Source organism: Tauraco erythrolophus, chromosome 20, assembly GCF_009769465.1.
Source record: "Tauraco erythrolophus isolate bTauEry1 chromosome 20, bTauEry1.pri, whole genome shotgun sequence".
In the NCBI taxonomy this organism is placed as follows: domain Eukaryota; kingdom Metazoa; phylum Chordata; class Aves; order Musophagiformes; family Musophagidae; genus Tauraco; species Tauraco erythrolophus.
The window spans coordinates 3969539-3997188 of NC_141484.1; the positions used below are offsets into that span (position 1 = coordinate 3969539).

Genomic DNA, 27650 nt, shown 5'->3' on the forward strand with positions numbered 1-27650 from the left:
GCACTAAAACCATTCACAGCGTATATCACTCATGCTGTTTGCTTGCAGTGCCATCCTTTACTGCTACGTTGTCATTAACATTTCAAAGTTAATTTTCTTGCAACTAGTGCTTGAAATTTGTGGTCCTCCGTGACATTAGCATTTGTTTCCATGCCTTCCAAAGATGTCTACGGCTAAACTTTTTACGTTCTATTTTCTGTATATTTTATTTTACCATAGTGATCCATAATGATTGTTAGCATCCTGTCAAAGTTTATTTCAAATTCTAATTTGCTGCTGGCTTGTTTATTATTTTAACCTCTCATTTACTGCATAAATTACTAACAAATAAGGTATTTTCATTCACGTGAATAAACTACTGCACTGAAATGTCAAGATTAATACTGCCATGCTAGGAATTTTAAACAAATTTCAGAATTATAAGCATAGAGGCTCTTGTTGTATTTTAACACGTTTTGTTCTGACATGTCACTGATTAAAAAGTAGTAATATAAAGTAGTTAATTGAAGAAAAACACCCAAAGTTTAGATTTAGGGATAAATTGGACTTGATTAGGTTTAACTTAAATTATCAGTATACCACTTTAGAATTATATTCTATGACATTTAGAATTATATTCTGTTACAAGCTCTACTACATAACCAAATGTTATTCTAAACGTCTGATTACTGTTCAAACGATCAGTTTTGTTTTCAGTTCTTAAAAATCTAAAAATATTCTAATCTATGATGTAGCCATCCTCAGCGTGTAATGTTTTCAAAAGTGATAGGGAACATTTTCTCTCCTACAGAAATAGTTCTCCATTCAGATACAGATGACAGCTCTTGAACTTGCAAATGTGAACGCATCCAAACCTTGTAGTAAACTTTGTTAACAGGAGGAGAAAATGAAAGTTAAGATTAATCTGTAATCTGGAAGCCTCATAATACACGTTTTTAATACAGAAAATATCCTAGTGCATGGGACAGAAAGTATACATTTTAGAAATTTGACCAAATATTTTTGCCTGTTCTCATATGTTTTGTTATTCCATTTTAAAGTTAAAATAACTGTGTTGAGGTTTAATGGAAAAGATACATATCCTATAACTTTGTTCCAGACACATTTATGGGTTTGTATTTTATTTTGAAGATTCATTTATATATTTATCATTATTTCTTTATTATACTTTTGCAGGTACTTTTCTCCTTCTAAAGCTGATAGCTTATTTTTAAATTAGTGGGCTTTTTTTTTTAGGAAAGTGCCTCTGTGTGTGGAGAGGGTTCTTCCTGGAGTCTTAATTTACTACATTCATAGTGATACTTGTGTTCCTATTTTGAAATTTCAGTTTGAGACACTCATTTCAGAGGGAGGAAGAGATACTGAACCAGTGTCAGTGAGGCGGCTACCTCCAAAAATGGGGAAAATAAGAGTGAAACGCAAAGCTAGATGAGAACGTCTGTCACATCCTTGTTAAATGCAATTTGGATATTACTCATTTATTATGAGTCTAGTTTGGGTGCTTCTGCTCTCCTCCAAAGAGCGGGCACCACAAATGGTTCCGTTTTCCCCCTTAGTGAAAAGGGCAATGGATCAAACAGTGGTGGTCACCCACTTGGCAAAGTCAGAAATCAAGATGCATTCAGGTTAGGGATCTTCTAAGAATCCCAGAATATTTGCATAATGATCTTTCTTCTAGGAGTGAATATTTCGTAAAAAGGTCACCTTTCTTAATAACAACAGAATCCTGATGTTTTGAAGGAGTTCTGGAAACAGGAAGATCTTGTGTTCTTTTAAACAGCAAAGCTGTGTGTCTTTTGCACAAATCAAGAAGACATGGCTGTTTTGAGGGCCGGGGGCTTGTTCTTACTGGGAAGCTGGAGTGATTTGTTTCTAGGTGGCTGCAAGTCACTGATGCTTTAATCGAAAGATCCCACTTGGGCAGTGTGTCTTAGCAACAAGTCAGGTGGCAATCATGTCCTCAGCTCTCAAGGCAGGCAGTAGCAAGGACAACTGAGCACCAAGAATTTGTCTTAATGAGCTTGAAGAAACATCTAGACCTTCAGGTTGTAAGAAAGAGGCTGATGTGTGAAGTTTGCAGAGGAGTTCAGATAGTGATGCCAATTGAACTGGAATCTGTGGGATTCCTCAGAATTAGTGTGCTGAAGAAGAGACAAAGACTCGGTGGGAAACTGAAAGGTGTATGCTTTGAGGAACAGCTAAAGCACAAGGAAATGAAAAGAGATAAAATCGTAGAAGCTGCAGGAAGACCAAATTTCATGAAATCTGCATTCTAAAATCAAAACAAAGCCTCAGTAGAGAGTTCTTTGTGTGTGCATCTGTAGGAAAAAAAATTGTCTTGTATGTGAAATATATTCGTATTTCATCCAAGTGTCAATTTCAGTTCTTCAAAGCTGTAAAAGTTGAAACTGCTTGAAACAGAACAAAAAATACTTTCATGCATACAGTCAGTGCTCTGGAGGGAATGAATATTTCATAGGTATTTCTCTCCAGTCCAGCAAAAGATGTTCATCTCACTTTTTGTTTTGATGAAAAATTTAAAACTAGAAAAAATTGCATTGATCCAATTTAAAAGAAAAACTAAAAATGAAGTTGTTCTTTTGTAGAAGAAACTGGTCAGATGATCTCTGGCAACAGTAGCAGTGCATCTGCTGCACCTCTGCAGTCAGATGTTGAAAACAGCAATGGCAGTGAGCTGGGCTCCGGGCAGAATGACTCCATTAAGACGCCTGATGATGCTGAAAATGCAGAGAGGGGATCCCAGACTTCAGAGGACATAGGTAACAGTGTCTCTGACTTTTATTTTATGCATCTTTTCTTTTTACTTTATAACTCACATACCTCAATAGAAAACTTTGAAATTTCAGTGTTTATTTTAAAAGCTTTTTTTTCCTGTGCAGGAGAGAAATCTAATGGTGAAAGTGATTCTCCAGGTGCAGGAAAAGGCACACCAGGTTCGACACGGATGCTCACAAGATTACGAAATCCAGATAGCAAATTGAGCCAGATGAAAAGCCAGCAGGTTGCTGCTGCAGCACATGAAGCAAATAAATTATATAAAGAAGGCAGAGAGGTTTGTGCACATCTTGGAAAATTCATAGTACTAAAACTGTTTTAGAAAACTGATAATCTTTTTTAAAATAAAAAAGTGGTTTTGGCAGACTATAGAGGTACTTAAAAAAAAGTAATAATAAATTAGCAAAAGGTGAAATTGTAATATCACAGGAAACTATTTAATTCCTTCTCCTTTGCTCTTGTTCTGTTCTCTTGCTCTGTTAGTTGCTATCTACAGAGTGGTATGACAGCAACCCAGTGCACCTCCTTTCCTTTAACATGCTGGTCATGGAAGTTAGAGAATTGTTTACTATATAGCCAATAATGAGTTAGATGCATTTTCTCTGGCTTCTGTCTTCAGATCTCTCAGAACTGGTGTGCCAAAACTACAACTTTACAGTGGTTTGTGTTTGATTATTGTTTGAATAGCTAGGTAATAGCCATACTTCCAGTTCATAACAAATCTGTACTGGCAGAGTATGGTCATTTAAAGACAATCATTGCAAAATTGTGGCACTGCTTGATGCAGACGAAAGTGAAATCTCTCTCAAATGTCTGCCAGTTGGTATAAATTTTTTGTATGACTCTAGGTTGCTTCTTGTTGTGGGGTTTTTTTTTTTGGTGGTTTATTTTTTTAAGTAGCCCAGTTTCTCCAGGAAATAAATGTTTGCATGTTAAAAGGTCGTTGCAGTTAGTTGTCTGCATGTTTGGTGTATTAATTTTCTTTTTGTTAACTGGTTTTGCTTTTAAGTTAGCATTTAGCATATGTATTCACAAACCTCTCAAATTTGAAACCTGTTTATGAGTAATTAGACCAGTGATGTTATCCATGACGTGTTCAAAGTGAAAGATATTTGTTTGCTTAGCTGCATGTATGAATGCTGTGATTTACCAAGGAGAGATTTCACAGAAAGCTTGCTTAACTTTGGGAAAATAGCTTTACTAAACTTATCTCCCTCAGTAGGCATAATTACAGCAGCAAAATGGGTTCCTCTTTCACTTCCTGAGGAGCCTGGGTGGGGTTTTTTTTAATGTTGATTTTGGGGAATATCCTAACTCTATATACAATCAGTGATGAAGTACCTATACTTAGTATATCAGATAAGTAGTTATTGATAAGTAGTTATTTTCTTCTACAAACTGATGCAAGGTATTTTTATTATTTTCTTTATAGACAGTTGAAGCCTATATCATAAATAAGTAAATAGAAATATTTGAAACTTAAATGAATCTTTAAAATCATTTCTTCTTTCACAAGGTTCTGGTGGTCAACTCTCAAGGTGAAGTTTCCCGAATGAACACAAAGAAGGAAGTTGTGATGAAAGGAAATATCAACAATTATTTCAAACTAGGGCAAGAGGGGAAGTATCGTGTTTATCATAATCAGTATGCCACTAATTCCTTTGCGTTGAACAAGCACCAGCACAGGGAGGACCATGACAAGAGACGACATCTGTCGCATAAATTCTGTCTGACTCCTGCTGGAGAGTTCAAATGGAATGGCTCTGTACATGGGTCCAAAGTTCTCACCATATCTACTTTGAGGCTAACTATTATTCAGCTAGAAAACAACATCCCGGCGTCATTCCTTCACCCTAATTGGGCTTCCCACAGGTAAATTAATAAATGAAAATATTTATTCTCTTGTTTTACTTGCATTTTTGCTAACAGTATTGATAAGCAAGGGTCTTTGTTTTTTCAAAATTAGTGATTTCCAAGGACTGTGCTTCAGTATGTTAAAATAGAAGAGAACATGTTTGTGTTTTGTGATGGATAGCTCAAAGAATTGCACATTTGAATAAAGTACTAAAATATTAAAAGGTTTTATTCTACAATTCTACTAAAAGGTTTTATTCTACAAATCTATGCTATAGTAGTGCATGTGTATGTTTCAGGTTTTATCTTTTTTCTGATTTAGGTCTAACTGGATTAAGGCTGTTCAGATGTGCAGCAAACCCAGAGAATTTGCACTAGCGCTGGCTATATTGGAATGTGCAATCAAACCAGTTGTCATGCTGCCAATCTGGCGAGAATCGTTGGGGCACACTAGGTAAAATAAATACACATCAAAATCTTTTTGAATATGAGGACTTTACTTTGTTTTACAGTTACTAGTTCCTCTATGCTGCTAAGAATTATGTTTAAATGTAGCCAGTCATTCAGCACATGAAGTGTTTTTCTCAACCAGAAACACCGAAAATACATGACAAGATTTTTATAGTGTCATTGCTCCTGCAGAGCAAGTTTGTTTTCTTATCTGAGCCACAGTGTCAAAGTGGTAGAACCTTGGGAGACTAGAAGAGCAAATCTCAACACATTCAGTTCAGTGGAGTCTATCTTTTCTCTCTCATTGCGTTATAGAAGCAGAAGTGAAATGTGTCTGATGTTAGCACAGTGGCAGGCAGCTGTGTTTGCCTTACTGGAATAGCCAAAAAAAGCAGTGTTCCTACTGCAGATAATATGTACAGCCTGATGCTGGGCTTTCTTCTTAACTCCAGATATTTAAAGTTATTCAAAGGGGTAGTATATGCTGTTGTTTGACTTTTATTTGCTTACAAGATCCTGTACTTCAGTGTACTTAAATCTATGTGTATTAGATTACGCAGAATGACAGCAATAGAAAGAGAAGAAAAGGAGAAAGTGAAAAAAAAAGAGAGAAAACAAGAAGAAGAAGAAACAATGCAGCAAGCTACATGGGTGAAATACACATTTCCTGTCAAACATCAAGTAAGGTTTTCTTTGGTGTGAAGAACAAAAAAAAAACAGAAATTGTTGATTTCTTATTCCTTTTCTGTTTTCATTTTAAACTTCAAATGTTAATGTAATTTCGTTACTCCCTGCTGTTGGAGTAGGAACCATGCCCACGTATTCAAGCACATAATCTTGGTCTGAACTAAATTTGACATGTATCACGCTCTTAGTGACGCTGCCTGAGTTGACAGATGTTTGTTTATGAAGTTCAGCATTTCCTAATGGAAGAGTTCTCGATGGTTATTGGAACCTTACCTGTATGTCTGTCGCTGTTCAGTGCTCCCCTCCCATCCCCACCTTCCCCCAGGAAAGCTAGCCTGGTTGCCTTTACTTTGGAAGGTTACATAATATGATGGGAACTGCTATAGAAGCCTCTTTATATTCTCCCACAGTAAATATTAAATACTTTTGTTGGAATGGTTCTTTGCTCTAAATTTATTTCTTGTAGCAAACATACAGGTTGATTCAAAAACTTGTATAATCTTTCACTTTCTAGGTAAATAGATTCTCACTGTTACATGCAATAAATGAGTTTTAAATGTTCCTATGAGAGAATCAATTATCGGCAGATATGTCTTTAATTTTAGATAGTACATTATTTCACAAATATGTTTCAACTTGCTTGAAAAAGTCTGTAAAGTTTTGGGGTTTTTTTAAATCATCTTAGGTTTTTAAATGAATATATATACTTTAATAATGCAGCAAATAGCACCACTAAAACTACTGTTTTAAAAATCTTTAACAGGTTTGGAAGCAAAAAGGAGAGGAATATAGAGTAACAGGATATGGTGGCTGGAGTTGGATTAGTAAAACACATGTCCACAGGTTTATGCCTAAGCTGCCTGGAAATACTAACGCAAATTACAGAAAGTTGCTACCAAGTAAGTGTCTGCATTGCTTATGTTTCTTTTTAATTACTGACATACTGCTTTTTATTGCTTATTCAGTTATTCAGTTAATTATTTGCAGGTGATATTTCTTACGTAGACTTTGTTACAACTAGTGTTCCAGATCAGCTTTTGTGGCTTTCTGCTGATCTTTGTTGATACAACCAGTTCAGTTGTCATAGACACTTTCTAGCTGCATTAAATTGTGTCAGTTATGAAGTTGTGTGTAATATTTGTACAGCTTTGTATAGCCTGATTTAAATTAAAGGTAGATAAAAATTATATAGATAATCACAAGTAAAAAGTAACATATAAAACATTGATGTATATAGACGCGTGTCCCCCCCCTCCATTTTGATAGAATACTATTAACTAATTTTATCTGGAAACAGTAGTTTTATAAGGAAAAAGAAATTTATTTATCTAGAAAGTTCAAAACACACCTTCTCGCATATTTGTTCCAAGGATTTATATTAAAAAAGAAAAATTTTGCACAGTTCCCTTTTAGAATGCATCCTGAATTGTATGAGGCTTATTTGTAATGAATGAATAATATAATGAATCTTGAATTCCCTTGTAAAATTTAGAAAATGGCAGCCCACCTTGTATTTCTTACCAAAATTATTTCTTTTCTCACATGTCGATGTAATACTTGAACTGTTGCTTTTAACTGGATCAAACACAAAATGGATGCTGCTGCTTTTGGTGTTGTCTATATGATTGTTAAATTAGTTTTATTTTGCATCCTGCATTGCAATTAGTAGCCACTACAGTGTTAAGCACAAAGTCATTTGACTACTAATGTCCATTCTGGCTTAACTGTAGAAATCAAAATTATTAAAAATTATTTGTGAATTTTCAGAGTCTGAATTAATATGCTCTTAGTAGGCTGGGTTGTCAGAAAGCATTATTTAGTTTCCCAAAAAATGGGGGCAGGTGTGAGTTTTTGTGCTTTTTTGATTGTTCTTTTTAACTTAGTTATTTTAAGAAAAGCTGAACATGAACTCGTGAAAAAATAATGTAAATGAAACATTTTTATCTCTGGTGGACTTTGGGAGGTTTGTGTGTGTGTTTTGTTCTTTTTATTTTTTTTTATTTAATACTGCACTAAGCTTAATCCTTTGTTACCATTATGTACTTAATTCTGTTTCTGAATTTCAGTAATGGTGTGTGAATGATTTGAGAGGTAAACTAACATACATTAAAATGTAGCAGAGTATAAAAAATATTCTGAATAATTGAAACTATTTAATTAATTTGTTAATAGCAAAGAGCGAAGATGAAAAATGCAACTTGGATAAACGAAAAGGTGCAATTAAGGTAAAAATAGAGAAAGATAGAACAAAGGATTCTCATGATCTGCAAGCAAAAGACAAAGCAGATGTGTCAGAAACCTTGGAGAAAGTACAAGTGAAAGAAGAAAAGTCGTGTGAAGAAAAATTAGAAGTTGATACAATTTCTGAAAATTTAGATCATGCAAAAGACAAAGGTGATATACTTAAGTTATTGTAAAACTAACTATTCATTACAACATTGCATATGTAAAAGCAGAGGACCTCAGAAATAACTGTTGAAAAAACTGTAACAGGTTTTGTCAAGGCATTTAAAATGTCTCAGTTAAATGATTGCTTATTATCCCTTCTGGCAATGTCTGAAGTTTTTGCTGCCTTTTTCTTGAAATCTATTAATATGCTAAAAGGTCTATTTGTTTCTTAATGTAAAAATATTGTTTGGTATTCATTGTTAAGGGAGCGTACTGATTCAGAGTTATTTCTTCTTCACAGTGGAGAAAGAAATCGATGGTGAAAATAATAAAGTTATCAAGGAAGAACCTATGGATGTAGATGATGGGAAAATTGAATCTTCTATAAAAGATGAGGATGGTCAATGTAAGCTGGATATAATCAATGTCAGCGAGGGATTTCATTTAAGGACTTGCTACAAAAGGAAAGTAAAATCATCAAAATTAGATGGACTACTTGAGAGGCGAATAAAACAGTTCACGCTGGAAGAAAAGCAGCGTCTAGAAAGGATAAAACTGGAGGCTAGTGCTAAAACAGTAGGCATTCGATCTGTAAGCCCCCAGAAAAACATAGAGGAGCTACAAATGAGAAAAATAAAAGAAGGAAGCCAGTTTGACAAGTCTTCCCATGATCAAACCTACATTTCAGATAAGACCCAAACCGAAGATGCGGAACAGGACTGCTTACCAATCAGCAGCATCTCGTGTACCAAAACTGGTGAGCTGGATGAACCCTCTTTGCCTTTGACAAACAGGCTATCAAAAGGGGAAGGCCAGCTAGTGGACGAAGACTCGCCTCAATCTTCTGAAGGTGAAAGCTCCATTCACAATGATACTAAAGAAAACAACCCTGAACCTGTGACTGCTGATAAGTGTCAAGGACAAGAGGTTCTTGGAGAGTCTGAGAGTTCCTTTGTGGATGGCTTGAAACAAACAAATGCGGAAGCTGGAATCAAATGGGGTGTCTCAGAAACAAGCAAAAAACCTTTGAAACAAAAACTACCTATTACCAGAGTATCTCAGCATGAACGTGCAAACTTAGAGCCAACTGAAAGCAGCTGTAGAAAAGATGCTCTGGCCACTCTTGAGAAAACAGATTCAGAAGGGAATTCTGAACAGCAGAGCAAAGATCCAGAAAACAATTGTGTGATAAAAAGTCATATTGAACCAACGTCCTCTCAAGAAAGTGAAATGGAGGAAGAAATTGCTCCAGGGAAGGCTGAAAGTAAATCTGAAAACAAGATTATATTTCACCAAAAATCCGTTAGTAAAGATCTAGAACCATTTAAAACGGAGCTGATTTCTGAAAGAAACCTTGAAAGCCAAACTCTGGAACAAATGGATGAGGTAGAAGTTGATGAGGATTTACAGAGCTCTAAACTAACTGAGGCTAATGGTCAGAAGAAAGGTCAGGAACTGAAAGTGGAGACAAGTGCCATAAACAAGTACCTTGATCAAACAAATCTAAATAGTGTTGCTGACAAAAAGAATAATAAAAATGAAGAAACTGAGGCAGACTTAGAAAAAGAAAAATCAGCGTTTCAAATGAATGGAAAAGACAATGATGATAAAGTATTATCAAATGATGACTGCTTAGTTAAAGATACCTGTGAAACGAAGGTAGGGGGTGATACTGAACCAAAAGTTAATAATATTAATAAATCCATTCCGGAACATGAAATAAAACCATTGACTTTTAAGGAATCTTCGGTAAAACCATTCATGAATGGTGACATCATGATAGAGGACACAAAGGACAAAAATAATGTGGACCCTAAGTCACATCTGCAGAGTTCACCTGAGTTTGAATCTGGAGAGAGTCTGCAGCCACCAGATGCAGTTTCCAAGTACGTGCAGAAAAGTGAGGAAAAACAGCTTTCTCCTGAGAGATCGGCCTTTGGCACTGCTTCCACGCCAACGCATGCTGTCTGTAAAGAAAATAACCTGAATAGTGAGACAGAATCTATGGAAACTGAAGTAATTGAGGATAAGAAAGTTGCTCCATCGCCTGTAACCTCCTGTGAGGAATCTAGCTTGAGTAGTGACTTTGCTGATCAGAACGGTGTACAGACATACAAAATAGAAAATATTAACGGAGAAAGTAAAATAAAAACTGTTATTACTGAAGTGACTACCACAACATCGACCGTGTCTACAGAATCCAAAACTGTGTTTAAAGTTGCAGAGACCGCAGCCTCTAACGATGAGAAAACAACAGTAGTATCATCTACAGAAAACTGCGCCATATCCACTGTAACCACCACCACTACTGTAACCAAGCTTACTGCTCCCGCTGCAGACAGCAACATCGATGTCATTTCTGTACAAGAGCACAGTAAAACAGTGGTTACGACGACAGTGACCGACTCACTGACCACCCCAGAGGGCACACTGGTGACTTCCATGACTGTCAGCAAAGAATATTCTACAAAAGACAAAGTGAAGTTAATGAAATTCGCAAGACCCAAAAAAACTCGTTCTGGAACTGCCTTACCATCTTACAGAAAATTTGTTACCAAAAGCAGTAAAAAAAGCATATTCGTTTTACCCAACGATGACTTAAAAAAGCTGGCCAGAAAAGGAGGGATCAGAGAAGTTCCCTATTTCAATTACAACGCAAAGCCTGCCTTGGATATTTGGCCGTATCCATCCCCAAGGCCAACTTTTGGGATTACTTGGAGGTACATACTTTATATTTTTGAGGAAAAGTTTAGGATGTGATGAAATTAACTGAATTTTTAGATAGAAGCGATACACGTGTTTGTGCCCAAACATGCAAATTTTACTGTTTATTCAATATTTCTTTATTCAAATATTTCTTTATTCAATAATTCTGTATTGTTCAATAAAGGTAGAATGGAAAACCTTTGTCCCATTGTTTTAGTTAGGTATTTTAAATATGTTTTGATTTTAAGAATATAATTAATACTCTGTCGTTAGGTACCGACTTCAGACAGTAAAATCGTTGGCTGGAGTGAGCCTGATGTTGCGGTTATTGTGGGCATGTCTCAAATGGGATGACATGGCAGCAAAAGCTCCCCCGGGGGGAGGAACTACGCGTACAGGTACTGCTCCTTTAAATTTCTGCCTTTCTGAAATGCAAAAGCTCTTGCTGTTAATTTCGAATATTACACACTATGGCATTTGAATTGAACGCTAGTTTTTACTAGTCCTTGTTTCTTTACCTTGAGTGTAGTGGGTTGATTGGAGATTTAGCTTTTATTTGTGTTCTTTTATTAACATGTTGGGACTAATTTATTGTAGAAACATCTGAAACTGAAATTACAACAACGGAAATAATCAAGCGAAGAGATGTTGGTCCATATGGAATCCGGTCAGAGTACTGTATAAGAAAAATTATTTGTCCCATTGGTGTACCAGAGGCTCCAAAAGGTATGTTTGTTTATACGTTTATATTTTGTTTCCCCTTCCCATAAGTTCCCGCAGAAATTAAGGTAACTGGATCTTTGTTAATTCAGACCATCAAGGGAGCGTTATAGCTTGACATGAACTATTTGTTTGCCCATTTGAAACAGATGACACCTTTAACAAACTGACATGATTTGTCTGAAGCTGAAGGACCTTCCTGTGTATAAAATGAGACTGAAAGAGACACTAAATCTTGGTTTACTACGCTTCAATTTTGTTTTATGATTGAGCTTAATGTATGTGTTTTGACTGTTCTTCAAAGAAACTCCAACACCCCAGAGGAAGGGACTGCGATCAAGTGCACTAAGGCCAAAACGGCCAGAAACACCCAAGCAAACGGGCCCGGTTATAATTGAAAGTTGGGTAGCAGAGGAGGAGTTGGAACTGTGGGAGATCAGGGCATTTGCTGAAAGGTAAACAAACTCAAATGAGCTTTTAAAGACAGCAGTTTTAATTTGTGTGTGTGATGACAGTTCCCTCTAGAGATCACAAACTTGGTAGCTGCAGTCAGTAAAAGCAAATCCGTGTCGCATTTTAACTGTGTCTTCTGACAATGAGAGTCAAAATTAAAGTTGTAAAGCTGAACTGTTTGCTGGTACCAAAACTAACTTATGCAGATCTTACAGATTTGTTAGAGCTTTGTATTGTATTTTTCCATGCTTACGAACTAATCACTGGTGCGTGCTAAAAGGCTATTGCTATAATGCATGGAAGGGCTTTAGGCTACTTTTGGCATGGCTTTACACAGTATGTTTTTAAATATTTCTATAAAACAAAGAAAATGAATGTGTACAAGTAAATTAAAGGTAAATTCAAACTGACATTATTCAAGTCATAAAATGACTATTTTCAGTATTATATGCTTAGAGTTAGAACAAAATTTTTGAGTCTCTTGGAAAGAATTGTTTAAAAGTCATGGTATTACATAGATTGTTTGCAGTCTCAGGTGTAATTATAAATTCCAGTTTTGATTAATTGTTTCCTGTAAGGTTTTGCAGTTGTTTAGCATCGGAACATTTCAGGGATGTTGCGTGCAACTTCAGTAGTTTATTTCAAAATACTTTTAAAGCCATGACCAGTTTTTCAGTGATCTTCAGTCTTGACATTTGTTCTTATAAGAGCAATTAAAACTGGATAAAATGAAATTGAGCCTGACGGTTGGATTTTACGTGGTGGTGTAACTTTCTTTTGGTTGTGTCTTTGGCAGGGTGGAGAAGGAAAAGGCACAGGCAGTTGAACAACAGGCTAAGGTTAGTGAACAGAAGAAGGCAGAGGAATTCAAGGCCCAATTGGAGGCTCAACTAAAACACCAACGATTGGCTGCCCAGCAGGTGGGGGAGCTATTGGTAGTCCCACCTGTCAGCAACTGTGCACTGGTAGTCCACATGCATTAGAATATTGGAAACAAAGTTTATCCCTGTCTTACATCATTTTTCAAATAGTTTCTGCTTCTTGCGCAAGCTAAGCCATCAAACAATGCTGCTCCCACTGTGTACATTCATTGTTTTGAAACAGGGTTCAGGCAAAGATTTGTTTTGGATTGCTGCTTTTTTTTTTCCCCCCATCTAATTTATAACACTTTAAAAGGTTTAGTTTGTTTCCATTTTAAAAGGAGGCTCAGGAGCACCAATCTCCAGGTAAGATCAGCAGTGTTGTACGGTGTAAGGGAAAGCTGCCTTGCTATAGTGCTGACTTGGGAATACAGCTGCATTTGTTCTTCATGCTTCAATCAAATTGAATCCTTTGTTTTTATCCTATTTTAAGTTGGCTGAATGAAGCCCATTGACAATTTTATATATAGAGATATGTATGTGTAGATGTGTGTATGTATATACAAGTATGCAATTAAAACTAGGAAACCTAATGCCATGTTGGTATTTCACATACATTATTAAAAATTATGCTTTTTTCCAACTTACTCCTTTTTAATTTCATCTTCTTTGAAAAAAACATGTTACTAGTGAATAAGCGTTTCTGATTCGTGGGCATTACAGCAATATAATGTTAACCAAATACTGGAATTTAAATTAATAAATACAGAAATAATTCCAGTAACATAGGGAAGAATGTTAGATTAGTTGGAATTTTAAAAGAGCTTACTGAGACCATCCCTTCACAAAAAGGCTCTCTAAATTAACTGTACCTTCTTGACAGTTACAGCACAGAAGGTTGCTGGGTAAGGTAAGGGATTTTGTACCTAATTTTTTTTTTAAGCAGGCTGCAAACTAGATTTACAGTTAAAATAATAACTTTTAAAATTACTTTCTTAGTGATGAAGTAGAACTTTACAGTGTATTTCTTTTCTGTAACTGGCAGGATCTCAGTGCAGGCAGGTCTAAACTTAGGAATGCTAGTAACAAACTCTGTGTGAATGGTGATGTACCACTTACTGGTATAGATGCAGGCTGGATGCATGTGGTCAAAGCCAAATATAGATGGATATTTTTCGAAGTTTTTTAGCCTTTCAGTTTAATCTGGGACTAATTAATAAGTTTTCAAGTAAAATGTGCAAGGAAGTTAACATAAGCTGAGGATTTTAAAGTTGCTGTAAAGGAAATTTTCTGACTATGTACTATGAGCAGAGTTGTAGTTCTGCAGGTCAGGGAGCCTTGTGCTGTAGGGTCCACAAGCAGCTTATTCTTCAATCCTTTACAACTTGAACTAAAATTCCACCAGTGTCCTTTGTTTTTCAATACTGGGAAGAGACAGCATTTATTTTACAAGATCTGAAAATGCTAATTATTCCTTCATTTAATCTTTTCCTAAATTCTGTAGAAACGGCTGGAACAGCAGAAGCAGATACCTGCAGCAGGTGTGGCCCCCGCTGTCACTACAGCCAGCAGCACTGCAACTACTGTCTCAACACCACAGAAGGTTGTGGTAGGCCCTATAGCGGGCCCAGTCCCTACTGGAACCAAAGTAGTACTTACTACAAAAGTGGGTTCTCCAGCTACAGTAACATTCCAACAGAACAAGAATTTCCATCAGACTTTTGCTACTTGGGTTAAACAAGGCCAATCTTCAACAGGTAAGTGGCCATTTATAATGGAAAGAACATGTGCTGGAGTTCATCCTGTATACAGCACCTACATCTTCTCCAGAATAGATAGCATTTTTACATGTATTGTTTGTTGTCTTTGCGCTTAACCCACTTGCTAAGTCAGCAGGACACTTCTGAGATAATACCTGTCTAATTTTTCTTTGTTCACACTTGCTAGGTAGTCTCATTTCTGACCTGTCTCATTTATTACTGACAGTTGTTGTAATCATTGATAATGAAAGCGTTCTGTGCTGTGTTGTACTGTTTCCAAAAAAGAATCTTTACCAAAGAAAGTATGACGCATTCAAAAATGATTGTAAAAATAATCCTGTAGTTTGCTGTTTCATACTTGAAAATAGTCATTTCATTGACTAATTATTCTGCTCTGAAACTGACTGTTCTGTGTACCTCACTAGCCACTAGCACAGCTGCCACTTCAGCCACAACCATTGCCAGCACAGGGCAGACCTTCCAGATCTCAGGCAGTCCAGTAACGATGGCAGGGAAAGTGATAACTAAGCTGCCACTCCCTGCAAACAGCAAGATTGTTGCCGTCAATGTGCCATCAACTCAAGGAGGTAGGGGAAAGGGAACTGAATTAAAAATGTATGCCAGCTTGCTGATTAATTCTCCATTGACACTATTTCCCAGTGAAGTAAACTGTGACTTGAAGGGGGAGAAAATATTTTTATATATACAAGTTTCTAGAGCTTGTTCCCCCTGTATTGCATATTTGTGTCTGTAAAAAAAAAAAAAAAAAAAAAAAGCAAGTTTTTGCCTATAAATTAGTCAACATCTCATAGTACAAAATTAGAAGCTTTATTTTTAACAATGTGGAATGAAGCATGCTTTTTTGTTGTTATCTAAATTATACATCAACAAAACAACTTTCTTCACAAAAAAAGCTGCTGTTCTTAGTTATTAATGCCTGCATCTGCTCTTCACTGATGAGCAAGAGTGTGGCTCCAAGCTAAGATTAGTGTTTTTTCTTCATGCTTCAAGAAGAGGACTTAATACTTGAGATTTGTGAATGTATGTTGAACAGAAAAGCTTGATTCTGTCTCCATTATACTTAGCATCTGAGGAAATCATGAAGGCTACTAGTTTTGTTTTGAAATTTCTTAGGTGACAGGAAAAGCATTACCCATTTTCTTCAGCACCACGAGTTTGTAGGTGAAAGGTGTTTAATCTGGTCTCCTACATTTTAAATTAATCAGATTATAGCTTTTAATGGTTGTATAATACTAACTTGTGGCACCGTGTCAGTGCAAGGACTTATTTACAGTTACTATCAAACTGATCTGTGTGAAGATTCACTCTTTCCTTAATCTTTCCTGAAATACCTATTTCTTAACTTAAAACATAGTTGAACTATTGACAATGTATAATGCTGCTTTTTACAATATGACAAAGATTCTCCCAGGAAATGTTGAAAGACTCAAAGGTGTTAGAAACCTGGAGACTGATGTCTAAATGCCACCCTGGAGTTGCACTTCCTTCTTTTGCTGGCAATTGTGTCATTAATGTATTCTCAATTTTTCTTTAATTAGGTGTTGTTCAAGTGCAGCAAAAGGTATTGGGTATCATTCCATCAACTACAGGTGCAAGTCAAACATTTACTTCATTCCAGCCAAGGACAGCAACTGTAACCATTAGGCCAAATACCACAGGGACGTTAGCAACAACAAGCACTTCACAAGTAAGATGTTTTTCTGATCGTTTAATGCAAAAAATGTGGGCGCATATATTTTAAGTTATTGGTAGATATTAAAAGTTCTGTCTAGTCACTTTTCAATGTTTTTGGCTCATCTCAGCAATAGTGTTTATGGATCCTTTATTCCAAGGAGGTACAACAGTTTGAAGAATTAATAGTTTAGAGCTTGGTGAGCCTGAGCATTGTGGGAATAGATGAAAAAATATTGGATCTGCTTGCATCTTGTCATTTCTTAACTAATTAAAAAAAAAAACAACTTCAGGGCATATCCCAGTGGCTTGTTTCACAAGTTTACGTGTGCTCTCCGTTTCGGTGTGTGTAGGTAGTGCAAGGGACACCGCTCCGCCCGGGTATGACAGTCATACGGACACCGCTTCAGCAGTCACCGCTTGGAAAGACCATCATTCGAACACCTCTAGTGGTGCAGCAAGGTATTCTTCCAGCCAGTAGGTTTTCACTTTAATCTTTAAATTTCCAGTGTGAAATCCATGGTTTGTTTCTTCATAAATACTTTCTGTATCATATGTTCCAATGCAAAAATACCTCATTTTGATGCTTGACTTCTAACAAGTGTTTTTCTGACTTTTGAATGTGTTGGTTGCCAGCTTTGTCAGGGTTGTTCATCATTGACACTGGGAAATCTAGTACTTAAAAATTTTTAAGTCCATTCATTTGAAAACGAACAAAAAAGTTCAGAATAATTGTGCATTGAGAAAGCTTTTTTTTTTAAAGGCAGTCTAAGTGTTTGAAGTACTTTGTAAGTATGTGAATTGAATTAAAATAGAAAACATTTTGCAAATGTTTTTCAGTCAACCACATAAAAATGGTTTGCAAATAAAATTTATGTGCAAACTGAAGTGTTTGCTTCGTTTGTCTGACTATACTACAAGTTGTGACTCGAAGGTTTGCTGTGCTAATGGTTAAAATGTTGGAAACATGTTTCTTATCACAAATTATTCTCTTACAGGTCAGACACAGCAAGTGGTGACTCAAATAATCAGAGGTCAGCCTGTCTCAACAGCAGTTTCTAGTACGAGCACAGCTTCTTCCAGCACTGGACAGAAGACCGTCACAAGTCCTGCAACACCACCTCAGCAAGTACAGCCACAAACCACGTCGCAGCCCTCTCGCCCTCAGCAGGGACAAGTAAAACTCACAATGGCCCAACTCACACAACTAACACAAGGACAGGTAAAATATTTTACAGCCTCTGAGCATGAATATACACTAATACTTGTGATGGATCTTATCAAGCCTTTGGATTTCAGCAGTGTGGCGTATTTGCTCATAAATCTGTTTCAGCCTTCATTTAGGATGACCGATAGCAAAATTACAGACTGACAAAAGCTTAAATAGTATATGTAAAGTTTCAAATATCTCTTCCTATTATATTCCCCAGCAATGTAACTAGCATCAGGAAAGTTTAGCATTATGGGGAAGAGTCTTGCATTAATAGCAGTGAGGGACATAATTGTTTTGTATGGCCTATTTTGTAGACCTTCAGAATGTAAGGTTCAGTCCTTGTCTTTTGATTTTTGTGTGAAGATTTAGTCTTCGTTCATGTTATCCAGAGTCTCAGAGGAAAAATTACAGTATCTTGTTCTTACAGTTTCTGTTCAGATGATAAAGGTGTGCTGGCAAAAAGTAAATATAGTCAAGCGTAGGGTAGAAATAGATTTCTGTGAGTTACCACAAAAACTATTCTTCAAATTATAAAGAATATATATAAATTATTGTAATGTACAGGCTGCTTGTTGCCAGGTAAGATTTTTATATGTGGAACAAAACTCGGAGAGTTTGTTTCCACATCAGAAGACTCAGGAGGATTTTTGTAGGGACCTTATTCTGCCCTGTGGGTTTACAAAATGTGGAGTTCTGCATCTAGGTGTTGGGACAATACCCTACCTTCTCCATCACTGAGTTGAGAGTGATACCATGAGCTGCCTAAGTGTTAGCTTAAGCAACAGAAATTCACAATACATTGCAGACTGAACAGTTGGTCATGAAAGCTCACAGTTGGGTAGGATTTGATACACCTTTAGGAAATGGGATTCTTGAGAAAGCAATTAGTAGTATGACTCAAATTATCCACACTCTGTATTGCTTGTAAATTCTTGTAACAAAGATGTTCCATTGTAGCTGCCTTCTGGCTAGAGTTCTTGTCAGTATTTGGATGAGAATATGTGTAACTTAGCTCCAACCCGGTAATCTGTTGATGATAGAATTGTTGAAAGAGTATTTTAGTATTTCATGACCTCAGATGCTAGTTTTGGATTTTAGGAATATGGTATGCGTTAAAAGTATTGAATTCTGAAATCCAAAACCCTCAGTCTTCTGATTTTCAGCAAAGTCTGTCTAAGAAATATATCACTAATACATCAATATTAACTTTTTTGTTTTTTAGGGTGGCAGTCAAGGATTAACTGTGGTAATTCAGGGACAAGGTCAAACTACTGGTCAATTACAATTAATTCCTCAGGGTGTGACTGTAATACCTGGTCCAGGACAACAGCTTATGCAAGCAGCTATGCCAAATGGTACAATTCAGAGATTTCTTTTCACCCCACTACCAGCGGCTGCTACAACAGCTAGCACAACTACAACAACAGTTTCTACTTCAACCTCAGGTAAGCATTGTTCTGTTCAGCAGGAAAAAAGCTTCAGTTTCAGTTCCATGGGAGTTTTTAAGCAGTTGGAGATGGTCTGTTACTGCAGTAAATTTGTTGTAAGCTTAGAAATCCCTTGAATTTCTGCATAGAACTTCACAGTGGTTCTAAAAGGTTCAAATTAGTAAGGCTCACAGATGTGTCATTTGAAATGAATGGAATACTTGTTTTTAATCCTTCACAGCTACAGGGGAACAGAAGCAAGCTCTACAGGCACAGTCAGCACCAGTGCTGCCACCAACTCAGCCACAGCCTCAGAGTCAGCAGCAAGCCCAGCCTCAAGTGCAGAATCAGAGTACTCAGCCTGTGCCGCTGGCCCAGCCACAGGCGCCCCAGCCAGCGCATCAGCCTGAATCTCAGACCCAGCCCGAATCTCAGACTCCGGCATCTGTTGGCTCTCCAGTCACACCTGAAGCACAGTCATCTAAATCTCCAGCTCAGTCTCCAGCACAGACCCAGGCTCAAGGGCAATCTCCAGTGCAAGGCCAGAGTCAGCCGCAGACCGCAGTCCTTCCACAAGGCCAGTCCCAAGTCCAGCCTCAGCAACCAGCTCAGGTGCAGACTACAACCCAACAACAGATTCAGATGCAGCCCCATGCTCCCATACAAATTCAAGCTCAGCTGCAGCAATCACAACCTCAGGTTCAGACTTCGGTCTCAACCCTTCCAACTACTCAAAGTTTAAATCAGGTTCCTGTGCAATCCCCAACTCGTCCTCAGCTGCAACTTCAGCAGCCTCCAACAAAAGTTATTACAGTGCCTCAGCTTCAGCAACAAGTCCAAGTTCTCTCTCAGCTTCAGTCACATGTTGTGGCTCAGATACAAGCCCAACAAGGCAGTGTGCCCCAGCAGATCAAGCTTCAGTTACCTATTCAGATCCAACAAACTAGCCCAGTACAGGCTCACCAGATTCAGAATGTGGTAACAGTTCAAGCAGCTAGTGTTCAGGAGCAGCTGCAGAGAGTTCAGCAGCTCAGGGAGCAGCAACAGAAGAAAAAGCAGCAACAGATAGAAATTAAACGTGAGCACACCCTTCAGGCTTCTAATCAAAGTGACATTATCCAGAAACAGGTAAAGTTAACAGAAGGAAATGAAAACTTAATTAATAAAACAAACCTCATTTTAAATGCCTGTTCTTGTTAACAATGTTAATATATTTGATGGGCAGATAAACTGATTCTTTCAAAGTTAGTGCACAATTGCTTTTGGCAATTTAATTAAACATTCTAAGTTAATTCAGCACGTCAAGTCAATTGTACCATGTTTGCACTTTTCTGGCACCTGGATTCAACTTACCACTAGCTGCTGGGACAATATATCTTAATTCTCAGTTCAGGGAAGATAGGGTATAGGTAGGAGAGCTGATGTTCAGAACACATGTACAGTACTTTCATTGCCTGCTATAGGGAACTGAGGTTTCAAAGAGGTATCTGAAATGTAATGCTGTTGGATGGCTGCGAGGCTATAAAAAAAAATATATATATATTTTTAAAATAGGCTTTTACCATTTTTTAAAACAAAACAACCAGTCACTGAGGAAATACTGTCAATTTACATTTAGTCCCTAGGCTTAAAGTCAACATAAGCAAAATATCCTACTCTATGTGAGGGGTTAAGGTGGTGTTAATTTGCAATTCATTTTCCAATAGTTGCTTTGAATGAGTACTGCCCCCCTGATAAAATCAGTTTTATTTTGTCACTTGGTGAAATAAATAACACTTCAAGTTTTCTTTAACATAGGAAATGTCCTGGTTCTCCCAGTAATATGATGAAATACTGGCTAAAGTTTTCATGTTTTACTTTGGATTCTGTGTCATCCTGCAGGTGGTTATGAAACAGAATGCTGTCATAGAACACTTGAAACAGAAGAAGACATTGACTCCAGCTGAGAGGGAAGAAAATCAGAGGTGAATATGCATCATAGCGCATCTTTAGATGTGAAGGTTTAAGTTTATAATATTCTTTAATGGTGGTATAATAAAACTCTTGTTTGTAAAAACCTGCATAAAGAAATTTTTCTATTTGAAAAATGGTAAAAGTAACATTCAAAAGTAACCTTCATAATGATGTTCTTAAAGTTAAGTAACAAATCCTATATATTCTCAATTTTATTTTGATTATATGCTTTTAAAGTGAAATGTTGTATTACATGTGTTTGAAGCTGGCCACAATTTTAAGGTAAAAACCATCCTTAAACGAGCACAGAATGGAGAGTTAATGTTGCAGAAAAGCGTGGGTTTTGTTTGTTCTTTATCAGGGCAGTTTATTTCCATTCTTGTCCACTGTACATCTCACTCTACAGAAGGAATTGAAGGGTCGGCAGATAGTGCTATTCAACAAACTAGATTTTATGCTTGAAGCTGCTAAACACAAATTTGGAGCGTTTGACATTTGTATTGGGTTATTTTGACTGCTCACTCATGCAGTTGCTTCAATTAAACTAGTAAACCAAGTAGATACAGTGTGCAGATAAAAAGAGGAAAGTAAACAAAATTGTATGGTCCCAAAAAACAGCTAGCGTATTACTTCTGTCATCAAAATACAGATGTGTATCAAAAGACAGTATGTCTGAGCTGAAGACTACAGAGTTGGCAGCAGGTACTTGACCCAGCCATTGCTATTTTGTTGTTTGCTTTCAGCTCATGTGTCAATGGGAGTTATTTTTCGTGGTCACTCTGGCAACAAGCAGCTCTTCATTTTCTAGTGAGTTTGAAATAGAACAGGAAAGGAAAAATTAATTCAGAAGAACTAAAATATGTTCATTTTCTAATTTAAATATAAAGCAAAATAAATGAAAATTGCAGAACAAGTGAATAGGAAAAGAGATTTATAGTTGAGTGTACAACAAGCACATGAAAAATTAATCTTGAGTTGTTATTAGTGAAGAATTGGGAGCTGTTTTATAGCGAGTTCTATACACTGAAAAATACTTGTCAGTCCTTGTGCCAAAACACAAAAGCTTACTATTATAATATTACTTACTAAATATTTAGTGGTCACTGGAGGTTGGAAATGTATGTTCTAGAAGAAGTTACAGGCTTCCAACTTGCTTTCATCCTACATCAGAATAAATAAAATCCACCTTTTCAAACATGTTTGTCGAAATGAATTGAGTGAAACATGAGAATAAATAAAATCCAGCTTTTCAAACATGTTTGTGGAAATGAATTGAGTGAAAATGTCTCTTGTTGTACTAAAGTCTAAGCTTTGTTAGGGGTTTTATAAGTTAGGGGATTTATAAGGGAAAGGGAGGAATGATTAGTACTCAGATCAATTAAATGAAATTGGGACTGGCCCTCCTGACCCTAACAAGGGACTTGATTTCTCCCGGTGGTGTTCTAGTAAGTATGAGTGTAGTACTGTGTGTTACTAAATTTATCTTGTACATCTTAAGAAATTTAATAATTTAGCTTGCAGCGACTGGAGAATTAAATGATTCTGCATTCTCAACTAGGGACAAATAGGCAGCTCAGCACAATGTACTTTTTTCCTTTATTTCTTCCCCAGAATGATTGTGTGCAACCAAGTGATGAAATATATTCTGGATAAGATAGACAAAGAAGAAAAACAGGCAGCTAAGAAACGAAAGCGAGAAGAGAGTGTAGAGCAGAAACGCAGTAAACAGAATGCTTCTAAGCTCTCAGCTCTGCTTTTCAAGCATAAAGAACAGCTGAAAGCTGAAATACTGAAAAAAAGAGCACTTCTGGACAAAGATCTACAAATTGAAGTGCAGGTAAGGACGATTACTCTCAAAGACTAATTTGATTTTAAGCCGAGGAGAACATTGCTGTGTTAATCTTTAATTTATCTGGTTGCTCAGTGAGGTTTTAAGGAAACATACAGGTAGGAGTTCTGGTTGTGGATGCATGGATCTCTGCGAAGCTAGTATTTGTCCTTTTTATGCTTCTTGTTTTTCATCTGGACTGAAATTACCTTGTTTCCTGAAACAGCTTCTGATAAATTACAGCCAGTGGGTCACAGTAGGCCAAGAGTGTTGTCCCATAATGTTATGTGAGTTGTAGGTTAAGCACATTGAAACATTTGCATATTTAAATGACTTCAATTATTTTCTTTTGGCTAAGTGTGATGATTTATGTCTAGAGTTTAATCCCATCCTGGATTTATTAATTTAATATACTCTTTAATATATCCTCTATTTATTAATTTAATGTACTTTAGGAGGAGCTAAAGAAAGACTTGGCTAAAATTAAGAAAGAAAAAGAAAAAGCCCAGGCAGCTGCTGCTGCAGCTGCAGCCGCGGCAGCCGCAGCTGCAGCTGCTGCACCACCACCACCGCCACCACCACTGCCACCACCACCACCACCACAGCAACATGCAGCCAGCGTCACCACCTCCTCCTCCTCCATGACCATCCCAATGCCAGTATCCTCCCAGAAGAGAAAGCGAGATGAGGAGAAAGATTCATCAGCTTCCAAGTCCAAGAAAAAGAAAATGATTTCTACTACCTCAAAGGAAACAAAGAAGGACACAAAGCTTTACTGCATCTGTAAAACGCCTTACGATGAGTCGAAGTGAGTAGTGAAAGCCATGGCCTTTGACTGTGTGTTCCTAGCTTTAGGTTTAGTGTGTAGCTGTTAGTGCAAGGCAGTGCTAGAACTGGAGCTAGAGCATCAGGTGTCATTGCAGTAATCACTAAGGTATAAAGAATAAAGTCTGTTTTCCACTAGCAGTTACAAAACTGTTAACATGCTTGATTTATACTGTTAATGTACATGATCGATATTTTTACTTGTTTGCATGTTTCCATTGTATGACCTTTCTGTCTCACATGCACATACTCTTTTTTTTTCTTTTTTTTCCTCCGCTCTGTTATTCTTTCTTTTGCCGTTTTGCCTCTGCCTCGGAAGCAAGTGACGATTTGGTTTGAGCAATTTCTTGTGAACAAGTAGCTGATGTGCTTTAGAAATAGCTTTGGTACCGTCTTCCAGTAAATGACTTTTTTTTTGGAAGTCATTAGCCAGTAAAGGGGATTCCAAGTTACTGGACTGCAGTTCACTTTGGACAATGTTTCAGGTAGAAATGATGTTACATTTTACATCCCAGGGTTGATAAAAAATGTGTATGTAAGCATTTGCCAAAGTGAAAACTGCAGTTCTCTGTGGTTTAATTCTGACCGTGAATGAGGAAAAATATTTCCGCTGCGTACAAAATCTGTGAAGAAATTTAGGAAGTGGTGGAGTGGAAGATTCAGTGGATTGCAGGAGAATAACATTACACATTCCTACTTAAGCTCGAAGTGGCTAACATCAGTAGTTAGTAATGGTTAACATCTGATAGCTGTGTAGAGATGTTTGTGAAATAAATTTGACTTCAGACCAATTCCAAGTGTGTATCTGCTTAACAAGTGACAATAGCAACAAGTATTAATTGGTGCCCTTTGGTGGTGGTTTAAATGCTGGTAACAGAAAGAAACCGTGGAGGTGGACTAGTGCTTTCGCTCCAGTAATGGTTCTTCGTTCTAAATTTAGGGGCCAGGACTAGAAGATCTCTTGAGATTGCTTCTAGCCTTTTTTTTTTTTTTTTTTTTTTTAATTTTATTGTAACGGAGTTGAGGTCTTCAAGGGTTTTTCACCTTGGTAATTCAGTAGCTCTGACCATTACACCCTTACATCAGTGTGGGAAATCAGACTGCTCTCTGTGCTGTCATCACTGTAGAAATAGCAGACTTCTGATGCCCTGGGGTTTTAATTCATTATTAGTATTTAATTCATTATTCTAAGGGATGTCACCCATCTCACGTGAAGTAAGAACGTTGTCTTAGGCTTTCTGTCATCCAGTAAACTTAGGAGGATACCCAGTTCTCGGTTTGTTGCAATACCAAGCAAAGGTCTGTGCATTACTGCTTCTGTTGTTGGTAAACAATAGAACTGTCAGAAAAATAAGATGAGATGAACAAATTCTGCAAGCAAAAAGATTTGGTTGGCAGACTAACTCCCTCTGTTGACTCCAGTGGGCATTTGAGTAAGCCAATGGAAAGTGTGGTCATAGAGTGAATTTTGGTAGCCTGAATCAAGAACTGTGCTTAAATGCACAGAATAAAACTTCAAGATAATGAAATGTTAATAACTTAGAAGTATTCTTAGCAATATGATTCAATTCTGCTGCTTTGCTTTTTGTGAATTCTAAATTTTGCGTTCTTACAAGTGTTGACCGTACTGTTGAACTACATTATCCTTTCCCTATTTGGAAAGGGATTAGTCAAGTCTTAAAAGTTTTCTGGTAAACGTGTGGGGTTTTTTTTTTTGTTTTCATATACATATAGGCATCAGATACTCTTTGTACTGGTGTCTCTTTTCTACCTCAGAAAAGATAGATGTGCTGCTTGAAAAGCTAATTTGTGGCATATTATGAATACCCTATGCATTTTTTAGGATGTAGTAAATTCTCAAAGGTCATTCTGTGTTGCGTGTTTTATTGCAACTCTTATTTTCAGTTCTCGTTTGTGATACTCCAGGGTTGTAGGGATTTGCTCGTATTGTTTTCAAGGATGGTCAGTAAGGGTGTCCTTCTAAGATTCCTGCTTAGATTCCAACTTATTTGTTAAAGCATCATGTGACACCTGTTCCACATTCTAGTGGCAAGGTTTAGTACCTACACCTAGACATAAATGTGCTTCCAGATCACCAGGAGCAAACACACACAGTCCCTCTCGGGAAGAGGACACAGGCCGAATCGTCGCCGATAGTTGTCAGAAGGAGCTGTGTCTGTCCGTTCTTTATGGAAGGCTGGGTTGTGTGATTTTATTTTTTTTTTTTTTTTTTTATGGTTTGGGGTTTTATTTAAAGATTTGTCTGACTGAAAATTAAGAGAAAAGGCAGGATCTGAGTATCTGGATATGCAGAGGCCCAGGAAGTTCAAGATGCTTGTTTTGTGGCACCTGTGCTAGCCAGTGTCCTGTTGCTAGTGTGTAGTGTCCGGTGAGTGTTGGTTGCAGGCTGCAAAACCAGGAGTAACTCCTGGCAGTAACTCATACAGCAGCACGTGGCAGGTGGCCAGTGGTCGCTGAAGTGTGGCAAGATGGAGCTTCTGAATCAGCTTGCTTTTGCTTAGGCAGAGAATGGATGTGTAACTTTGCCCATCTGGTTGATTGTCACTAGTCATAGGTATGTTTTGAGATATCCATACACAAAACGTCAAACATCCTTGCATAATATTTTACAGTTTTGTCACATCATTCTGTGCAAGGTCCATTCACATGACTCTGTCCCTGGTTCCCTTCACTTTGTGTCATACCATATCTGGTTCCGTCACATGGCTGTGTCTGAGAGTAGACATCATTCTTTGAAGAATGGTTCTAATTTGTCACAACTTTGAGTAGTTTAATATGTTTTTTAGTGCCCCCCTCTGCCCCCCTGACAAAAAAAAAATAAAATAAACCAAAAAATTATGACAACCATGTCCTCACTCAATTTTCTTTCATATCATGTTATACCAATATGTATTCTACACGGCTGGTATGCATGTTCTTCGTAGTGTACTTGTAACTCCTAGTTGGTGTTTGCGCTTCGCTTTTGTTTTTTAAATTAACTCAGACCTACATTTTCAAATCTTAAGGCAATGTTTCAGTGGCTTTCAAGCTACGGTTTTGAAAATGTAAATCTTTTTCTTTGGCCTTGTCTTTTTGTGCCTTCTACAGTTTTTCACACACATTGGAGACATAAGTTTTTAGCCCAGTTTTGTCAAAGTCTGGTTACATATTGATGTGCATTTTAATGAACTGTCAATTTAAAATTGACCCAAGTGACCTTACTGACAGCGTAGCTGCAGCATGAGATGTTTGTAAGGATAGAAATCTCAGGAAGCAGGGAAACAGACAGAAAATTGAAGCAAGAAAAGCGCATCAGAGAGAAATGCAGGGAAAAGTGCCATGCCATTTGAAATGACAATTACATTGTCATTTTCATTGTGAATACTTTTAGGTTCTATATTGGCTGTGATCTTTGTACTAACTGGTATCATGGAGAATGTGTTGGCATCACAGAAAAGGAGGCTAAGAAAATGGATGTGTACATCTGTAATGATTGTAAGCGGGCACAAGAGGGAAGCAGTGAGGAATTGTACTGTATCTGCAGAACACCTTATGATGAGTCGCAGTGAGTTCTGATCAGAACCTCTTATTTGATGTTTAGGTAGCAAACTGCTCTGACTGTGGTTACCTGTTCCTTGCAAAGAAAAAAGAAGCTATTCTGCATATGTTGTATTCATTCGTAATACAAATTGCTTTTCAGTAATTGTCTTCCTCTCCTGAATGTTTCTATACAGTAAATGTTTAGGAAAAGTGACGTTTTCAGGGTTGTCAAAATGTGTTGGTTTGGTTTTTTGAAAAACATTGTATACTTTAAATTGGGATTTTTTTTTTTTTCCTTTTTTAACAAGGGAGAATTAGAAAGATTAAAAGACAAACATAGTATTTAGTGGATTTTTTTTGTGCTTTAGTCTGATCTGGATAGAAAGCATAATTTTAGTATGGGGGTATATGGTTGGTATCTTTTACTATAAGGCTTTGTGTCATAGAATACCCCTTCTGTGTTCAACTACAAGACTGAAGCTTCCATATGAAAAATGT

At 37.1% G+C, this 27650-nt stretch overlaps 1 protein-coding gene across 5 annotated transcripts in view; it reads left to right on the forward strand.

The window, feature by feature from the left end:
• The window catches only part of BPTF (bromodomain PHD finger transcription factor), a 56982-nt gene that overhangs the window by 22802 nt on the left and 6530 nt on the right, over window positions 1–27650 (forward strand). For 3 of the 5 annotated variants that reach the window (XM_086624230.1, XM_086624231.1, XM_086624232.1), the window contains exons 6-28: window positions 2607–2780; window positions 2901–3073; window positions 4313–4668; window positions 4973–5104; window positions 5652–5781; window positions 6551–6686; window positions 7960–8181; window positions 8477–10895; window positions 11155–11279; window positions 11479–11607; window positions 11906–12056; window positions 12851–12974; window positions 14419–14671; window positions 15100–15261; window positions 16234–16382; window positions 16720–16843; window positions 17365–17588; window positions 18802–19024; window positions 19248–20134; window positions 20888–20970; window positions 22571–22796; window positions 23243–23595; window positions 27004–27177. In XM_086624230.1, the coding sequence (XP_086480356.1) occupies window positions 2607–2780; window positions 2901–3073; window positions 4313–4668; window positions 4973–5104; window positions 5652–5781; window positions 6551–6686; window positions 7960–8181; window positions 8477–10895; window positions 11155–11279; window positions 11479–11607; window positions 11906–12056; window positions 12851–12974; window positions 14419–14671; window positions 15100–15261; window positions 16234–16382; window positions 16720–16843; window positions 17365–17588; window positions 18802–19024; window positions 19248–20134; window positions 20888–20970; window positions 22571–22796; window positions 23243–23595; window positions 27004–27177 (7129 nt within the window). Of the gene's footprint in view, window positions 1–2606; window positions 2781–2900; window positions 3101–4312; window positions 4669–4972; window positions 5105–5651; window positions 5782–6550; window positions 6687–7959; window positions 8182–8476; window positions 10896–11154; window positions 11280–11478; window positions 11608–11905; window positions 12057–12850; window positions 12975–14418; window positions 14672–15099; window positions 15262–16233; window positions 16383–16719; window positions 16844–17364; window positions 17589–18801; window positions 19025–19247; window positions 20135–20887; window positions 20971–22570; window positions 22797–23242; window positions 23596–27003; window positions 27178–27650 lie in introns of all 5 variants that reach the window. The other 2 variants (XM_086624229.1, XM_086624233.1) reach the window with 2 other exon arrangements.